This window comes from Hemitrygon akajei, chromosome 14 (assembly GCF_048418815.1).
Source record: "Hemitrygon akajei chromosome 14, sHemAka1.3, whole genome shotgun sequence".
Taxonomy (NCBI): Eukaryota; Metazoa; Chordata; class Chondrichthyes; order Myliobatiformes; family Dasyatidae; genus Hemitrygon; species Hemitrygon akajei.
Window position 1 is genome coordinate 18,771,721 of NC_133137.1, and position 15,776 is coordinate 18,787,496.

At 38.0% G+C, this 15,776-nt stretch overlaps 1 protein-coding gene across 3 annotated transcripts in view; it reads right to left on the reverse strand.

Annotated features, from left to right (window-relative positions):
- The window catches only part of hip1rb (huntingtin interacting protein 1 related b), a 171,045-nt gene that overhangs the window by 133,265 nt on the left and 22,004 nt on the right, over positions 1-15,776 (reverse strand). For all 3 annotated transcript variants that reach the window (XM_073065535.1, XM_073065536.1, XM_073065537.1), the window contains exon 14: positions 14,373-14,513. In XM_073065535.1, coding sequence (XP_072921636.1) covers positions 14,373-14,513 — 141 coding nt within the window. The remainder of the gene's footprint in view (positions 1-14,372; positions 14,514-15,776) is intronic.

Genomic DNA, 15,776 nt, shown 5'->3' on the forward strand with positions numbered 1-15,776 from the left:
TTTCTCCCCTAGCCTCAGTGGAAAAAGCCTGCTTGCATTCACTCTATCTATACCCATCATAATTTTATATACCTCTATCAAGTCTCCCCTCATTCTTCTACGCTCCAGGGAATAAAGTCCTAACCTATTCAACCTATTCAACTCAGTTTCTCAAGTCCCGGCAACATCCTTGTAAACCTTCTCTGCACTCGTTCAACCTTATTAATATCCTTCCTGTAATTCGGTGACCAAAACTGCACACAATACTCCAGATTCAGCCTCACCAATGCCTTATACAACCTCACCATAACATTCTAACTCTTATGCTCAATACTTTGATTTATAAAGGCCAATGTACCAAAAGCTCTCTTTACTACCCTATCTACCTGTGACACCACTTTTAGGGAATTTTGTATCTGTATTCCTAGATCCCTCTGTTCTACTGCACTCCTCAGTGCCCTATCATTTACCTTGTACGTTCTACCTTGGTTTTTCCTTCCAAAGTGCAAAACCTCACACTTGTCTGTATTAAACTCCATCTGCCATTTTTCAGCCCATTTTTCCAGCTGGTCCAGATCCCTCTGCAAGCTTTGAAAACCTTCCTCACTGTCCACTACATCTCCAATCTTTGTATCATCAGCAAATTTTAAGCATTCATCACCTTGACCTGGACCATACAACATTTATTTCCAGACTACTTGTTTTTATTCCAGTTTTATTCTAATTTGAATTCAAATTTCCAGCACCTGAATGTTATTGTATTATCATTTTGTTAATCAAAGTAAGAGCAGCATTTGCAGAAGAAAATAAACTTACCAAAAGACAAAACTCAACCTGCAGATTTGTGTACATCAACAGTGATACTGGGGATAGTGAAAATATGTTCCCAAAGTCAGAAAGGTTTAAATAAACTTATTATTTTAAAGAAGGAAAACAAGGGAGGTTGATTCTGCAGATGCTGGAAATCTCGAGCAACATGCACAAAATACTGGAGGAACTTAGCACGTTAGGCAGTATCTAAACAAGCAGTCCATGTTTTTGGGCCAGGACCCTTCATCAGGAATGGACAGGAAGGAGGGGAGAAGGCAGAATAAGAAGTTGAGGGGAAGAGGATGGAGTACAGGCTGGCAAATGATAGGTGAAACCAGGTGAGAAGGAAGGTGGACGTGTGGGGAAGTGGGGGGGAATAAAGTAAGAAGCTGGGAGGTGAAAGGGGTAAACGGCTGAAGGAGGAGGAATCTGATTGGAGAGGAGGCTGGATCATGGGGAAGGAGGAGGGGCTGCAGAAGGAGGTGATGGGCAGGTGAGGAAAGCTGGGTAAGAATAGAGAATGGAAAATGAGAGAAATTACCCCAAGTTAGAGAAATTGGCGTTCGTGCCATCAGGTCAGAGGCTGAAAGTTCAGCAAACAAGTTCTGGCAAAAAGTAAGAACCCATACATGAGAGGACTATCATGAGATATCACTGCATTTCGTTGTCCAAGTATCACTGATGATGAAGATAAACGGAAATTAATGGGATTATATAGAGTGATGGGAGCCTCAACAGATAACTTAAAGGAAAACTTAGTCTGCCTGCAGAAATTTAAAAAATTAAGGAACTGGTAACATTTGTTGAAGAATCACTTTAACCTAGAGTCAAGCAACAAAGTGCAAAGGTTTATGTTTTAGCCATGGTTAATAAAACCTATCAAAACCAAGACCAAACATGTAGCTGAAATGAAGACTACAGATATGGCAACACATGATCACACATATTTAAGGACAAGCGAACCAAAGGCAACCAGAACAGGCTTTGATATCACAGTTGAATTAAACCTTTTGAGCTTTCAATGAGAATTGGCCATTAATTGAAATGAGCAAGCAAGGATTTGCCAGTGAGGCTGGTAGTTCCCTGTGACAGCACACACCAAAACAAAGCCAAACACACTGTCCTGAAGTTATTTTAGGTAAACAAGACTGTGAAGGGAAATAAGTGCCATCTGAATACTTGTCTGTGCTTTAAAAGACCACATCACCGGAATCTGCAGGAATAAGTACGATGTAAAGTTAGTAGGTAAAATGAAAGTTTCAAAAAATGAGTTTGAAATTTCCTAAGTTTCCAGCATCTCGAGTACGTGGAAAGGAAATATGAAGACTGAAATGGTTTGCGATGTTTAACAATAAATAGACTGACATATGGACACTGATTATTGTCAAAAAGTCCATTATTAAGAACCCCCAGCACCCAGGGCATGCCCCTCTCTCACTGTTACATCAGGAAGGAGGTACAGAAGCCTGAAGGCACACACTCAGCGATTCAGGAACAGCTTGTTTCCCTCTGCCACCCTATTCCTAAATGGACTTTGAACCTGTGAACACTACCTCACTTTTTCCAATATATATTATTTCTATCGCTGCACAACTTTTATACATATACCGTAATTGATTGATTGCTTTTTTGATTTTTTTTTCTCTCTTCTATATTATGTATTGCATTGAACTGCTGCTGCTAAGTTAACAAATTTCATGACACATGCTGGTGATGATAAACCTGATTCTGATTCTAAGAGAGAAATGGCATTTGACCTTAACACTGATACAGCGTTACTATTGAGCCAGACTGAGTGTGGAGTTGGGTACTTTGCCTGAAGTCAAGAAGGCACAGCTAAATCTGAAAACACTAGCTGGACTCGCTGGAATGACTGTGAAATATCAAAGACACAGATAAACTTTACCAACAAGAGTTATATCAGGCTCTGGCCCAAACTTCTTGGGAAGAAATTCCCCTAGAATGAGCAACAGCAACATTAAGATGACTGAAGCTGGAACATTGCATGTGGTGTTAGACCCATGAAGGGCATTTTAAAGATGACCTGGGCGCATTGAAAGGCACCGACCAAATGACACACCATAGCTCTTCAAGCCCAGGTCATGTCTTATTCAACTATTAAACTAACTTATTAACTTATTAAACTAAAATTAGAGCTGAAATTGACAGGCTTCACCTAGAGAAAATAATTAACGTTTTAAACATTCAGGGCAGCACCCACTGTACAAAAAGCACAATGAATCCAACAGGGTTCATGGAGATTAAATGATTGTCAATCAAATTACATCCCTGGAATAGTACCCCATTTTGAAAATATAAAAGCTGTCATTTTATTCAGACAGCACACCACCATGTCCAATAGCAATATATAGATTGATCTGTCAGCACTGACTTTTTGACAACACACACAGGGGCTTGTTTGCAAACGAACCAACCAAGACTATTAATTTGCACGTTATCTTTCAGTGAACCAGTCAGCGATTGCTGCAGCTCATTCCCAAGGCTGCCTTATATGATTCCATCTTGCCAGAGGTGGATCAAGCACATGGATTTCAGCTTTCTTCAGAGCGGAGGCTGCCATTTACTACATGTATTCCACTGCCAGGGTCTGTCACGTTGGAGGGATTTCACTCCCCCAGTGTTTCATCATCCTTTAAGTATGTATAGTATCTCATGCAGTAAGTTGCCTGGCATCATAGTAATAGTTCATTTTTCTACCTGTATATATTATATCCGGAGAAGCCAGAGAGTCACTACAGGTCAGCGTGGGTTCTGGACTGACCACTTGGGTTCTCGACTGTGTTGTGTGACCCATGTACCAAGGGCCGAATCAAACGATAAACTGAAATTTAAAAAGAAAACAGAAAATGCTGGAGGCCTGTGTAGAAAGACGAGCTGAGTTCTGATGAAAAGTGCCAGATCTCTTTCCACAGATACTGCCCAATATGACCATAAGACACAGGAGTAGAATTCAGCTGCTCCACCATTCCATCATGGCTGATGTATTACCCCTCTCAACCCCATTCTCATGCCTTCTCCACATAATTGATGCCCTTGCTAGTCAATCTCCGCTTTAAATATAGCCATTCTGCTGAGCACATCCAGCACTTTCTGTTCAAATTCCCTGCACTTCCTAATTTTCTAATCAGGTGCCGCTTGCATTGGAACAGAGTATGAGACCGGACACATATCACAGTGAGACTGGAATGGAAGATTAGGGACAGGCAACTTCAGTTCAGGATCACACTGGCTGACTGAATGGGGAAGTTCTCCAAGGCAGCTGTTTGGAGGTGAAAGTATTGTGAGCATGGATTACGATGTACTAAAGTAGAAGGAAGAGATATAAATGAGTCACTGCTTCAGCTGAAGGAAAGAGTAACGGGATGAAAAGGGTAGTTATTGCAACTCCAGTAATTAAAAAGATGACAGGAGAATGGGACTGGGTACTGATAGTGATGGAGGAGTGAAGTAGGAAGTCATGGAGGAAATATGAGGGGAGGATCTAGATGCTTGAGAAGGGAGGGGAATGTGCTTCGGATGTAAGTAGCAAAAAGCTATAAATGAGGACCTGTTGAACACAAAGAGTAGTAACATCAAAGTTGAGTAAAACGGGAAATCTGTCCTTGACCTGGGTGCAGGAAATGGAATCAATTTGTTTTTGATCCTTGTTAATTATGCAGCAGTTGAGCGGAAGGGAGATGGAGCCAACCCGGAGGAAATGAATGGAGTTTGAGTCATTTACTGTGAAAAGTTTGCTAGGCAAAGCAGGGCAAAGGTGGGGCTGAAGTGACCTAGTTTGGCACTCTGTTCAAGGAAGAATGCCATTCCGCTGTGACCTTCAGATGGTGTATTAAGCCAAGGCCTTATCTGGCCTCTCAGGTGACACAAGTACAAGTCTGAAACAATGGAATTATCCCTGCTCCTCCTGACCAACAGTTATCCTTCAACCAACATTTAAATACAATTTCATAATTTACCACATTGTTATTGATCTAAATTGGTTACACTGAAACAATTTTTCTGCTCATTATTTTGCTGAAGTTATATGACTAAAACTTCAGATTACTTAATTTTTTGGAAGCACCGTAGTGTAGATCTTCTATTTTACCGTAAAAAGAAAGTTTGACCTTTACAATGTGATATCTAGCTCGCTCTACAAATTATAATTGTGACCTTTGAGCTGGCGTGGAATCTCGAGTTTCTTACTGCCAAGACTAACGTGTACTTTAGCAAGTACCACAACTGTACACGTGCACTCATACCACACATTCGCAGTAATGCATTATGAGACATAAATTCATGGGACCTGCTACATTAAATTTGGTGCTCAGGAAAGAATATCCTTTTTGTCTTCACCATTCAAATAAATTACTGGGACCCAAAGGGATGGATGTTTATGAGATTGCACCCCCTTGTGGACACTGTAGGCATACTACTTCTGCATCCTTCCCTATACTGTACCCAAGTTTGCATTGATTCCACCAGTGTTAAGTCAGTCCTGGGAGTGAGAAACCTGAAGTTCCACTCTAGCTCAAACATCACAGTTGTGGTTTGGAGACCAAGCTGGATATCATATTGTAGAGATCAAGCTTTCCTTTTGGGATAAAAAAAAGGAAGATTCACACCAGAGGCATTGATCGTGTAGATGGCCAGAGGCTTATTCCCATGGCTGAAATGGCTATCATGAGGGGGCATAGTTTTAAAGTGCTTGGAAGCAGGTACAAGAGGGGATGTCAGGGGTAAGTTTTTCACACAGAGTGTGGTGGGTGTGTGGAAATGATAACGGTGGTGGAGGCGGATAAAATAGGAATAGGGTCTTTTAAGAAACCCTATGGAGCTTAGAAAAGCAGAGGGCATTGTGGTAGTTTCTACTGCAATGAAGCAGTTTCTAGAGTAGGCTACATGATCGGCACAACATTGTGGGCCGAAGGGCCTATAATGTGTGGTAGATTTTTTCTATGTTCTGTTTGTTGCTTGCAAAATTCAGGCAATTTGATGGTTTAATCATATAGATCAGCTCACAAAGGTGAGCAAAAAAGATAGGTTGCTGTGCAGTGCAATACAGACATCTCCTTTCAGACTTGAAATTAAGCTATGGTATCATTTTACCTTTGAATTAGCACTATTTTTGAAGGAAAATTGGGCAGTTAATATTCTTCAACCTGCACATAAACACAAATTATTTGGCCATTAACGTGGTGCAGTTTGCAGTAGATAGCTGTACTGGTGAGAAAATGTCCAAACGACTTCAATAGCTGTGAGGTTCTGAGATTGTGAAAATGGGAGAGGAATATACTATCTTCTTAAAAAAACTTCAACAGCTCCAGTACTTGTATCTCAAACAAAACATCAACAACTATTTACCATGGCTTTAAAGAAAAGCAAGTCAAACAAGTTCACAAAAATATTACCAGAAAATATTTCAGCAATGAGTCATATATGATGGGTGAACATACTTGTCTATTTACCATAACAACTTGGCCATCTGGTTTAAGCCAGATCTCAAAGGAACAGGGACAATCCCATCAGCCCTATACCCTCTGAGATTTCCATTAATCCTACAGTATTTTCTCTCATTGTCCCACCAATTTTCTCTTAATTTTTCAGTCAGCTACCTTCGCTATGGAATAACTAACATTGCCCAAGTCATTAACAAGGCCATCTTTGAGACATGGAAAGAAGTTAAATACTCACAAGTACAAGGTATAAACTCCATTCAATGTCAGGACCAAACCTCAGTGCTTGGAGCTCTGGGCAGCTTGGCCAATATATTAGGTTTACAAAGTACCTTAAAGGATGCTGCTCCTTAAAAACGTACCACATAAACTATTAGTTGATATTATTTAAACCCATAACAAGACATTGTTAAATCAATGTCTTCTCCTGACTCCCAAAGCCTTTTCACTATCTACAAAGTCAGAAATGCAATGGAGTATACTCATCGTTTGCTCGAATGCGTGCTGTTCTGACAACACTCAGAATTCATAGACAACACAAACGGTTAATCCATTCCCTCTTCCTTCAGCATACAGTATGTACTCTTTACAAATCACATGGTGGTTACTCAGCAAGGCCACCCAAACACACCACCTCTAACAATGTAAAGGGCAGCAGGCACACAGGAACAGTGCCACCACAAGCTTTCCTCCCAGCTTACGCTCTTTCTTATTTGGAAATACACTCGATAGCCATTTTATTAGGTACTCCTTGTACCTAATAAAATGACCACTGAGAGTATGTTCGAGGTCTTCTGCTGTTGTAGCCCATCCACCTCATGGTTTGACGTGCTCTGAATTCAGAGATGCTCTTTTGCACACCACTGTTGTAACACATGGTTACTTGAGTTAATGCCACATTCCTGTCAGATTGAACCAATGTGGCCATTCTCCTCTGACCTGTCTCATTAACAAAGCATTTTCACCCACTGCACTGCTGCTCACTGGATTTTTTGGGTTTTTTTGTGCCCCATTCTCTATGAACTGTTGTGCATAAAAATCACAAGAGATCAGCAATTTCTGAGATAGTCAAACCACCCTGTCTAGCACCAACAATCATTCCAATCAAAGGGACTTAGATCACATTTCTTCCCCATTGATTTTGAGTAACAACTGAACCTCTTGACCGTGTCTGCATGCTTTTATGCACTGAGTTGCTGCCACATGATTGGCTAATTAGATGTTTGCATTAACGAGGTGTACTGGACTACCTAACAAAGTGGCCACTGAGTATATGTTGCTGTTTATATGTCACCAATGGAAATGAGTGTTAGAATTCACTACCGCCACTGCAGTGCTTCCTTTACTAAAACTGCACCAGTTCAGGACAGCAGCTCATCACCAAAGCCTTCTCATGGGCAACTCACAATGTAAAATAAATTGTTGACAGCAACAACCACAGCCAGTAAAATTATTAATATTAGTTTTTTTTTTAAATAGAAGGATATGTCATTGAAACGGAAACCACAAAATAGCTTAAATGCTTTTTCCTGGGACAGTAAAGGATACACTCCAATCCAAAAGGGCAGGAAATAAACAGACCAATCTGCTTATTTGTTCAGCACAAGACTAAAAGCAGGTTGCTATATTGTGACCAAAATACAGTATATCACTGTGATTTTTTTTCCCCAATAACTAACTTTACCTTGCCTCTACCATCTCAAATTAAAGACCAGACTATATATGAGGATAACACAAAAAAAAGTTGCATATACACGAAATACTGGAGAAACTCAACGCGTCAGGCAGCATCTGTGGAGTGAGGTGGGCAATCAGCTTTTCAGGTCTCATTGACTGTCTATTTCCTTCTAAAGATGCTGCCTGACCTGCTGAGTTCTTCCAGCATTCCGTGTGCATGCAACTTCTGTGTACAGCTCCAGATTTCTAGCATTTTGGAGTCATATTAGTGTGTGAAAATTTGCTTATTTTTTCATCCAATTACTTTAGAAATCTTTTACATTTACTCTGACAATATGGAGGTGGACTTGGTTCTGTATACAAGTCATTCCTTAACATTAGAGGCTGCTGGAAAAAATGAAAAGGAAAACATCAGTGGTAGTTCTACAAGTGCAGAGTATCAGGAGCTAGAAAGCAATGAAAAATAAAAATGGAATATATCCAAATATACACAGATTCTTTGGTTTATCATGATGCTAATTATAACCAGACCATTCAAAGAAAATCTAGTAGTAGAGTAGGAATTTTGGTACAGTACTTTTTATCCAATTCCCCTTCCATACTATCAAAGCTGACACAGACTATTATTTACAATACCATTTTATATGGCTCTAGAGGTAGAGGATATAATCAGTAGCAATGAGGAATAAAGCAATAAATGTACACTTTTTCATACATAAATAAACTTTTATGTTAAAAAATCCCAAGTACAAAATTTGCAATTACATTGCTACAAGTCAGTAAATTTGCGGAGTTCTCGGAAACACTTAAGTTTAAAAAAAGTTAATTCTATTGGTAGAACTATTATAAATGTGCAAATAAGTACTTTGACCACATTAGTTAAACTATAAATGCATTGTACAGCTTGACAAAAAAGATATAAAATGACATACATGTAGAAATTAATTAATTACTGAACAATTGTTGTCCCATGCAATAAAATACGTTCATGATAAATATATGCATTGTTGCTCAAATGTTGTTTTCTAATTACATCCTTCAATTGGGAAGGAAAGGCTGGTGAAAATTAACCTTTACCAGTATTGGTAATGTTAACCCAAGAAGAGGCTCAATTCCCTAAGGGATCATTTGGCAACATTTCTTTCAGTTTAGTTCTCTCATGTGGTGACTGCTCTGCCATTTCACACACACTAGCATTCTAGCAGAATCTGTGACACTTCTCTATACAGTGGAGATAGTGTCCTCATTCTAGTTGATGTTATAAATTCTAAATGAATGCTCCATCTCTAGAAATACTGGTTTGCTTAAAAATGTAAACTATATATATTTTCTAGTAACATAGTTGGATATTTAAATTAAATGGTGCATATACACTGCTAATATAAAATGTCAAATTTGAAAAAAGTTGAAAGAGACAAGATTTATATTACCGGTAATCATTAATGATATTAAATAGGTATATGCAAGATGAACGAGAGAATACATTAGTTAGGCAATAGAGGGACCACCAAATTAAAAAAAAATACAATTTATACAATTAACTTAAAAAAATTAAAATAATTCAGTATTTACAGGACAATATTTAAAGGGTCATGTTTGAATAAAAAACAATTTGACAGAATGTCTTTCCTGCATGATTTTTTAAAATATAGTAGAATTAATTCAGTGTTCTACCAATCTACCTAGATGAAAGAATCCTTTAAATCCCTACACATGCTTATCTCCACCAGGTCAATAATTGCCTTTTCTGCTAGAGCAACATCACTCCTGATCACTACATAGCACTCATACTAAAGTGTGAATTGAAAGTGACCAGAGGATTTAGATTGTACTTTGAGTGTGGCTTTTTCCTTTCATTTGCCCAAAAAATTGATCAATTTCTCATGGGAAGTTCACTGCTTGGGAGCGGGCCTCAGAGGGCTTATTGTGTTTGCTTTCCTTGGCTGAAAAATCTATAACAAGGAGTCATGGGCACCGGATAAGGGTTGCCTGTTTAAATTTGACAAATTTCTTTACAAAGAATTCTGAATTCTTTGTAATTCACTACAGGGTAATCATGGTTTTTATTTGTTGAGTAGATTCAGGACCGAGATCTGTGAACTTTTGGAATGTAGGGGAAGCAATAAATATGTGGGAGTGGAGTTTAGATGAAAGGTTGCCAGAGATGTATTTGAATTTCAGAACAACCTTCAGGGTTATTTGCCTGCTCAGGTTCTGATATCTTGTATAAAAGCAAACATACTTCAATATAAATTACAACTTGCTTACATATAAAACATGGAGAGAACTATAATTATTCTAGAGACTGAATACTACTTGATGGCCTAATGATAAACTTACAATGAATATTTGACAGATCAAATGTACTTAAGAAATTCTGCATAATGTATTGTTACTTTAAATTTCTGCCTTCCTATATTAGATTCCTTGTTTGAAGCTCTTTCACTGTGCATCAGAAAATATTCAGAACTGTCAGAAAATGACTGAGAAACTGAAATTTACTGGGCTTATATTACAGCTTTACAAAATAGGGAATCAGAACAGGGATTTTTAAACAAATGCTACCAAAGTTTCTAAACCTCTAAAGAATTATTATTCTACCCATTCCAGAAGCATTTAAAGTGAAAAGGGGCCTAGTAGATCAGGAACTCTTTCACATCAATCATCCAATTCCTGAAATAATTACCTGCAATGAAATTCATTGCAAATGCCAAAGAATAGGAGATTCCCCTTCATGTTCATGGTTCCCTGCAGTTGTATTTTTTTATCTGTCGCTATCACTTGCATTTCATACCTATGACTGAAGCTGAGTATCTTGAAAGAGAATGCCTACATACTGTAACTAGCAGGCTTATTTATGTTGTGGTGAAAGAAAACTCTTCAATGCTTCTCCTCTCCTGTTTACGACACTAAATAGTGTGGAGCGTTGAAACAGTTATACCTCAATCCCTGAGCGTTATGATTTAATCAAGCCAATGTACCTTGGTCCTTATACTTTTCTAAAAATTAGCAGGATTGGGAATTTTTAAATCTATACATTGAGAATCTGGTTTTTGTTCTGGTCTGAATGCATTTGCCACAAATGGTTTGAAAGATTTTGATTTAGTATCAAACAACAATTTGTAGAAATAATTACCAATTTACTCTTCTCAGTTGGTAAGGGAAACTCTCCCTCCATCTGAAAATAATGAAGCTTCAACAACAGTAATGATTTCATACTATAACACAGCCCTATCTTCATTTTTCAGAGGTCCAAATTTTGTTACCCAGTATTTGTTGAAATAGATTATAAACAACTATATTTCCTAAGTTATTTACAATAACCTCATAATTTGTAGAAATTGAGATTTTACTCAAAGCACCATGCTGAACACAATTTTCACATCTACTTTCAGTAGAAATGCTATAATTAACTTGACCAAATATACACGTGAAAATGTGATGGACACATGAAAATGAAGCGTGTAATTTGAAATACTATTTTAGTCATTGTGCAAGAACAATTGCTCCCATTTATTTTTTTTCCAATTTTCATATCTGCATCCTCTAAAACAAATCAGTATCTGGTCCATTGGTAAACATTTTGTAATTGTAATTCAGCTTGAAAGTTCAATATCTTTTCCTTTACAGCCAAGAATCTTGTTTTACCATTTACTCCGCTTTGAAAATTTCCTGTCATTATACCTCATCAAGCAGGAGTAACATTCACTGAATGGTATTTTCTTACTTTAGAGTGAACCACCATCCTGCAAAAATAAAATTGTGTAATAAGAATTTAACCAGGAATTAATTAAATAAAGCTTATAGAACACTGAAATTGACGACATGTTTAATGATGCAACCTGACCTTAATTATAACCAAACTTAAACAGCCTTGTAACTTTTTCCTTTATAATAACTCATAATAACCTGTGTTTTTGTTCCATTAAAACAAAACAAATAAGAGAGAATAATATTGGGCTCACTTATTCTGGGTCTGGCTCACTGCTGGACTCTCCATTCCCAGCTTTCACCTGCTAGCACTTACATGGGCCAGTTACAAAGTGTAAAATGAGTTACCAACATCTCCTTCCCCACCACCAAATTCAAGTCGTGTTCTGCTGCTGGATTGTATAATAGATCGGAATATCGATTACTCCATCCTAGATATACAGCAAGTCCTTGTATGCCTGGGGCTTACTAACTTACTGGAGTCTGGAGGACAATAATTCTCTTCACAGCAGCCTCTAGTTTCTACCAGCTCATCTCAACCAGCTATAAGCAGAATATTCATCACAAATCGTCAGTGAGAAAAGGACAAATTCCTCTATTATGCAGGTCAGTAATAAGCTGAGAGTGAGTAATGAAGGTTTAATTTCTCCCAAAATCACATCTGAGAAAGAGGGCTGAATAGAAGAAAGAATTAGTTGAAGGATATGTAAATCCTGCCAGTCACTTGAACTGTTCGTATTTAATTTTACAATTCATCTTACAAAAGAATCTTCAGCAAAGAAGTCAATCTTACTGTGCTTTCCGTTTTGAAAAGCTGACACAGAAAGCAGGGAAGGAAAATGATTAGAGAAGAGCCTTTAAGATAAGATTAAATCAAGCATAAACCACACACACAAGTTTACCGATTTCAGATACAATTCTTTGCACAGCTCCGCTCTAGCTAAATCACAGATCAGGCTGTTTCATCACTCCTATATTTCATAATCTGGATGAAACTTTAGAATCAAGATTTTGCAAATCACAGAAACCAAAAGAAGCCACCAATTTTAGAAACTGAGAAAAAGAATAAAAAGTTTCATCTCCTTCAGGAGGATTTATATTTGAGCAATGATTTCAAAGAAGTCATACCAAAAGCAGTTCACAATGATTTCACAACAGTTTTTGGTTAAAAGAAACACAAATACAGTGTAAAAAAAAGATCTACTTCAAGACAGAATAGTTTTGTCTTTTATTTTCTGCAGTGATTTTCAGAGCCACACCATAAGGGTGAAGTTTTTTATTCCTTCAACTCCCCTCTAATCCTTCCATCAAATCTCTATCAAGGGATAATTCTGCATTTGTCCAATGCTTTCCCTTCTACTTCCTTTGATCCAAAACAAAAACAATCCTCACCTGGTAAGTCTTCCCACATGGCAACAATTCTCTAGCCCTGCATACATACATTGTAAATCTCTTCCATGCCCTTCCTATCATATATTTCCTGCGATGGTGACACTCACAAATGTACAGAACACACACTTTATATAGTTCTAACATTACTTCCCTATATGCCTTTTCCAATAAAGGTAACTATTCTGATGCCTTCCATCCATCACAACACCTTCAGCAACACAATGAATACAGACTCTCCAAGGTCTATCTATCCCTCTATACTATTTGGTATCCTACCATTTATCATTTTCTTTTACCTTAAAAACATTACCTCGTACATTTCTAGATTATCGTGAAGAGATATTTTGCAAATAAAGTTTGCCTCAATTTGTACAGTAAATTATTTCAATGTTATATTGTGTTCAGTTTCTATCACCAGAGCAGAGGTTTGTTTAGATGGTGACTGGATGGCACTGTGCAATTTTCAGGAATGTAAGGAAACTGATAAGGGTGTTAGTGATGATGGCATTTATGCTTTGCTCATTAATAACCTCTCAAAAGTACGAAAACATTTTTAAGTGAGAGCAGAGGTTGACCTTGAATCAGAATAAATAGGGAAGTGACATTTTTACAGCCAAATCAGTTGAACTATTACCTTGAATTCCATCAATTTTCTTTTCATTATTTTTCATTAAATCGAGAAAATCCAATTTTTAAACATTTCCTCCTAAGTAATCCCATGTGCAAGTAATCTACCCTTTTTCATCTCAGGTCCTAGTCTGATAAAACAATATTTCCATAGTGAGGACCACACGAAACTTGTGTTTTGAGAAAATTGGGATCAGCATATTGATGATGGGATAACAAGTTTTCCAAGTGAAGGAACTGAGGTTTAAATAGATGCCCTGAAACCATGGCAGTACATCCAAATGTTCACCAGTAAACAGCTTTCCCTGTTTTTACTTGGGATGGGAAGAAATTCATTGGAAACGTGCATTTTTTTCCTAGAACAAGTTATCAGGGAAATTAAATGGCAATTAAAGCTTCACTGCCCTATGTAATGCAATTCATTGACAAGCATGCAAGTGGTGACATTTGATCTCACAATTACACAGCAGCAACGACAGCTTAACCAGATCCAAGGAAATGCACATAATACTTTAACTACAGGATAAATACAACAGCAACCAATTTCGCAGCACAGATTAACTTCTATGCTTCAAAAAGTCAAAACTATGTGAGAACTACTTTTTATTCTCTAATTATTTGATAGATTTTTCTCCCAATGATGTAATGTATCTAGTTTTCTCTGTCTTCATTTCACCCTTTATTTTCAAAAAACAGGAAGTTTAAGGAAGCTGAACTCACCCTCACATTGCTGTTGCTGGTGGGACAGGATGACAACCCGAGAGGAAGCTGAGTGTTGCGGTCCAGAGTAGCAACCATCTGTCGAGATTCAGCTAGCAGGCGTTGCAGTTTACTAGTTGGTGAACAGTCATCTCGGTAAGCCTTGTTAATTATAATTGACATAACAAACGTTAGTTGCTTTCGTTGACAATAAAATAGATAATGAACACAAGTTACTTTGTAATAAGCCATGCTATACATTCTTACAGAAATCAGAATACATATCTTACTAGGTTGAAATTCATGAATATCAATGCCAAAAGTGTATTTTAAAGATGATGAGTGGAAGGGCTGTGTAAACAAAACTGCTGAACGCTTCCCATTGGTGCAATGTTGATATCCAGTAGCATTGTTTTCGTAGTCACTAGGTTAGCACAAAGTTGATGCTAATGCAGGTTAGAACTCCAAATGGTACAAAAGCTTTTCAAACAAATCTTAGTTGATGCACATCTACAAGAAACACTGTTGTAGGAAAGTATATAACCATATAACAATTACAGCATGGAAACAGGCCATCTCAGCCCTTCTAGTCCGTGCTGAACGCTTACTCTCACCTAGTCCTACCGACCTGCACTCAGCCCATAACCCTCCATTCCTTTCCTGTCCATATACCTATCCAATTTTTTTCTAAATAACAATATCGAATCTGCCTCTACCACTTCTACTGGAAGCTTGTTCCACACAGCTACCACTCTCTGAGTAAATAAGTTCCCCTTCGTGTTACCCCTAAACTGTTGCCCCTTAACTCTCAACTCATGTCCTCTTGTTTGAATCTCCCCTACTCTCAATGGAAAAAGCCTATCCATCCCCCTCATAATTTTAAATACCTCTATCAAGTTCCCCCTCAACCTTCTACGCTCCAAAGAATAAAGACCTAACTTGTTCAACCTCTCTCTGTAACTTAGATGCTGAAACCCAGATAACATTCTAGTAAATCTCTTCTGTACTCTCTCTATTTTGTTGATATCTTTCCTATAATTCGGTGACCAGAACTGTACACAACACTCCAAATTTGGCCTCACCAATGCCTTGTACAATTTTAACATTACATCCCAACTCCTATACTCAATGCTCTGATTTATAAAGGCCAGCATACCAAAAGCTTTCTTCACCATCCTATCCACATGAGATTCCAACTTCAGGGAACTATGCACTATTATTCGTAGATCACTCTGTTCTACTGCATTCCTCAATGCCCTACCATTTACCATCTAGCATCAATCATCAAAGATCCTCACTGCCCAGGCTATGCTCTTTTCTTGCTGCTGCCATCAGGTAGTAGGTACAGGTGCCTCAGGACTTGCATCACCAGGTTCAAGAGCAGTTACTCCTCCTCAACCATAAGGCTCTTGAACAAAAGAGAAT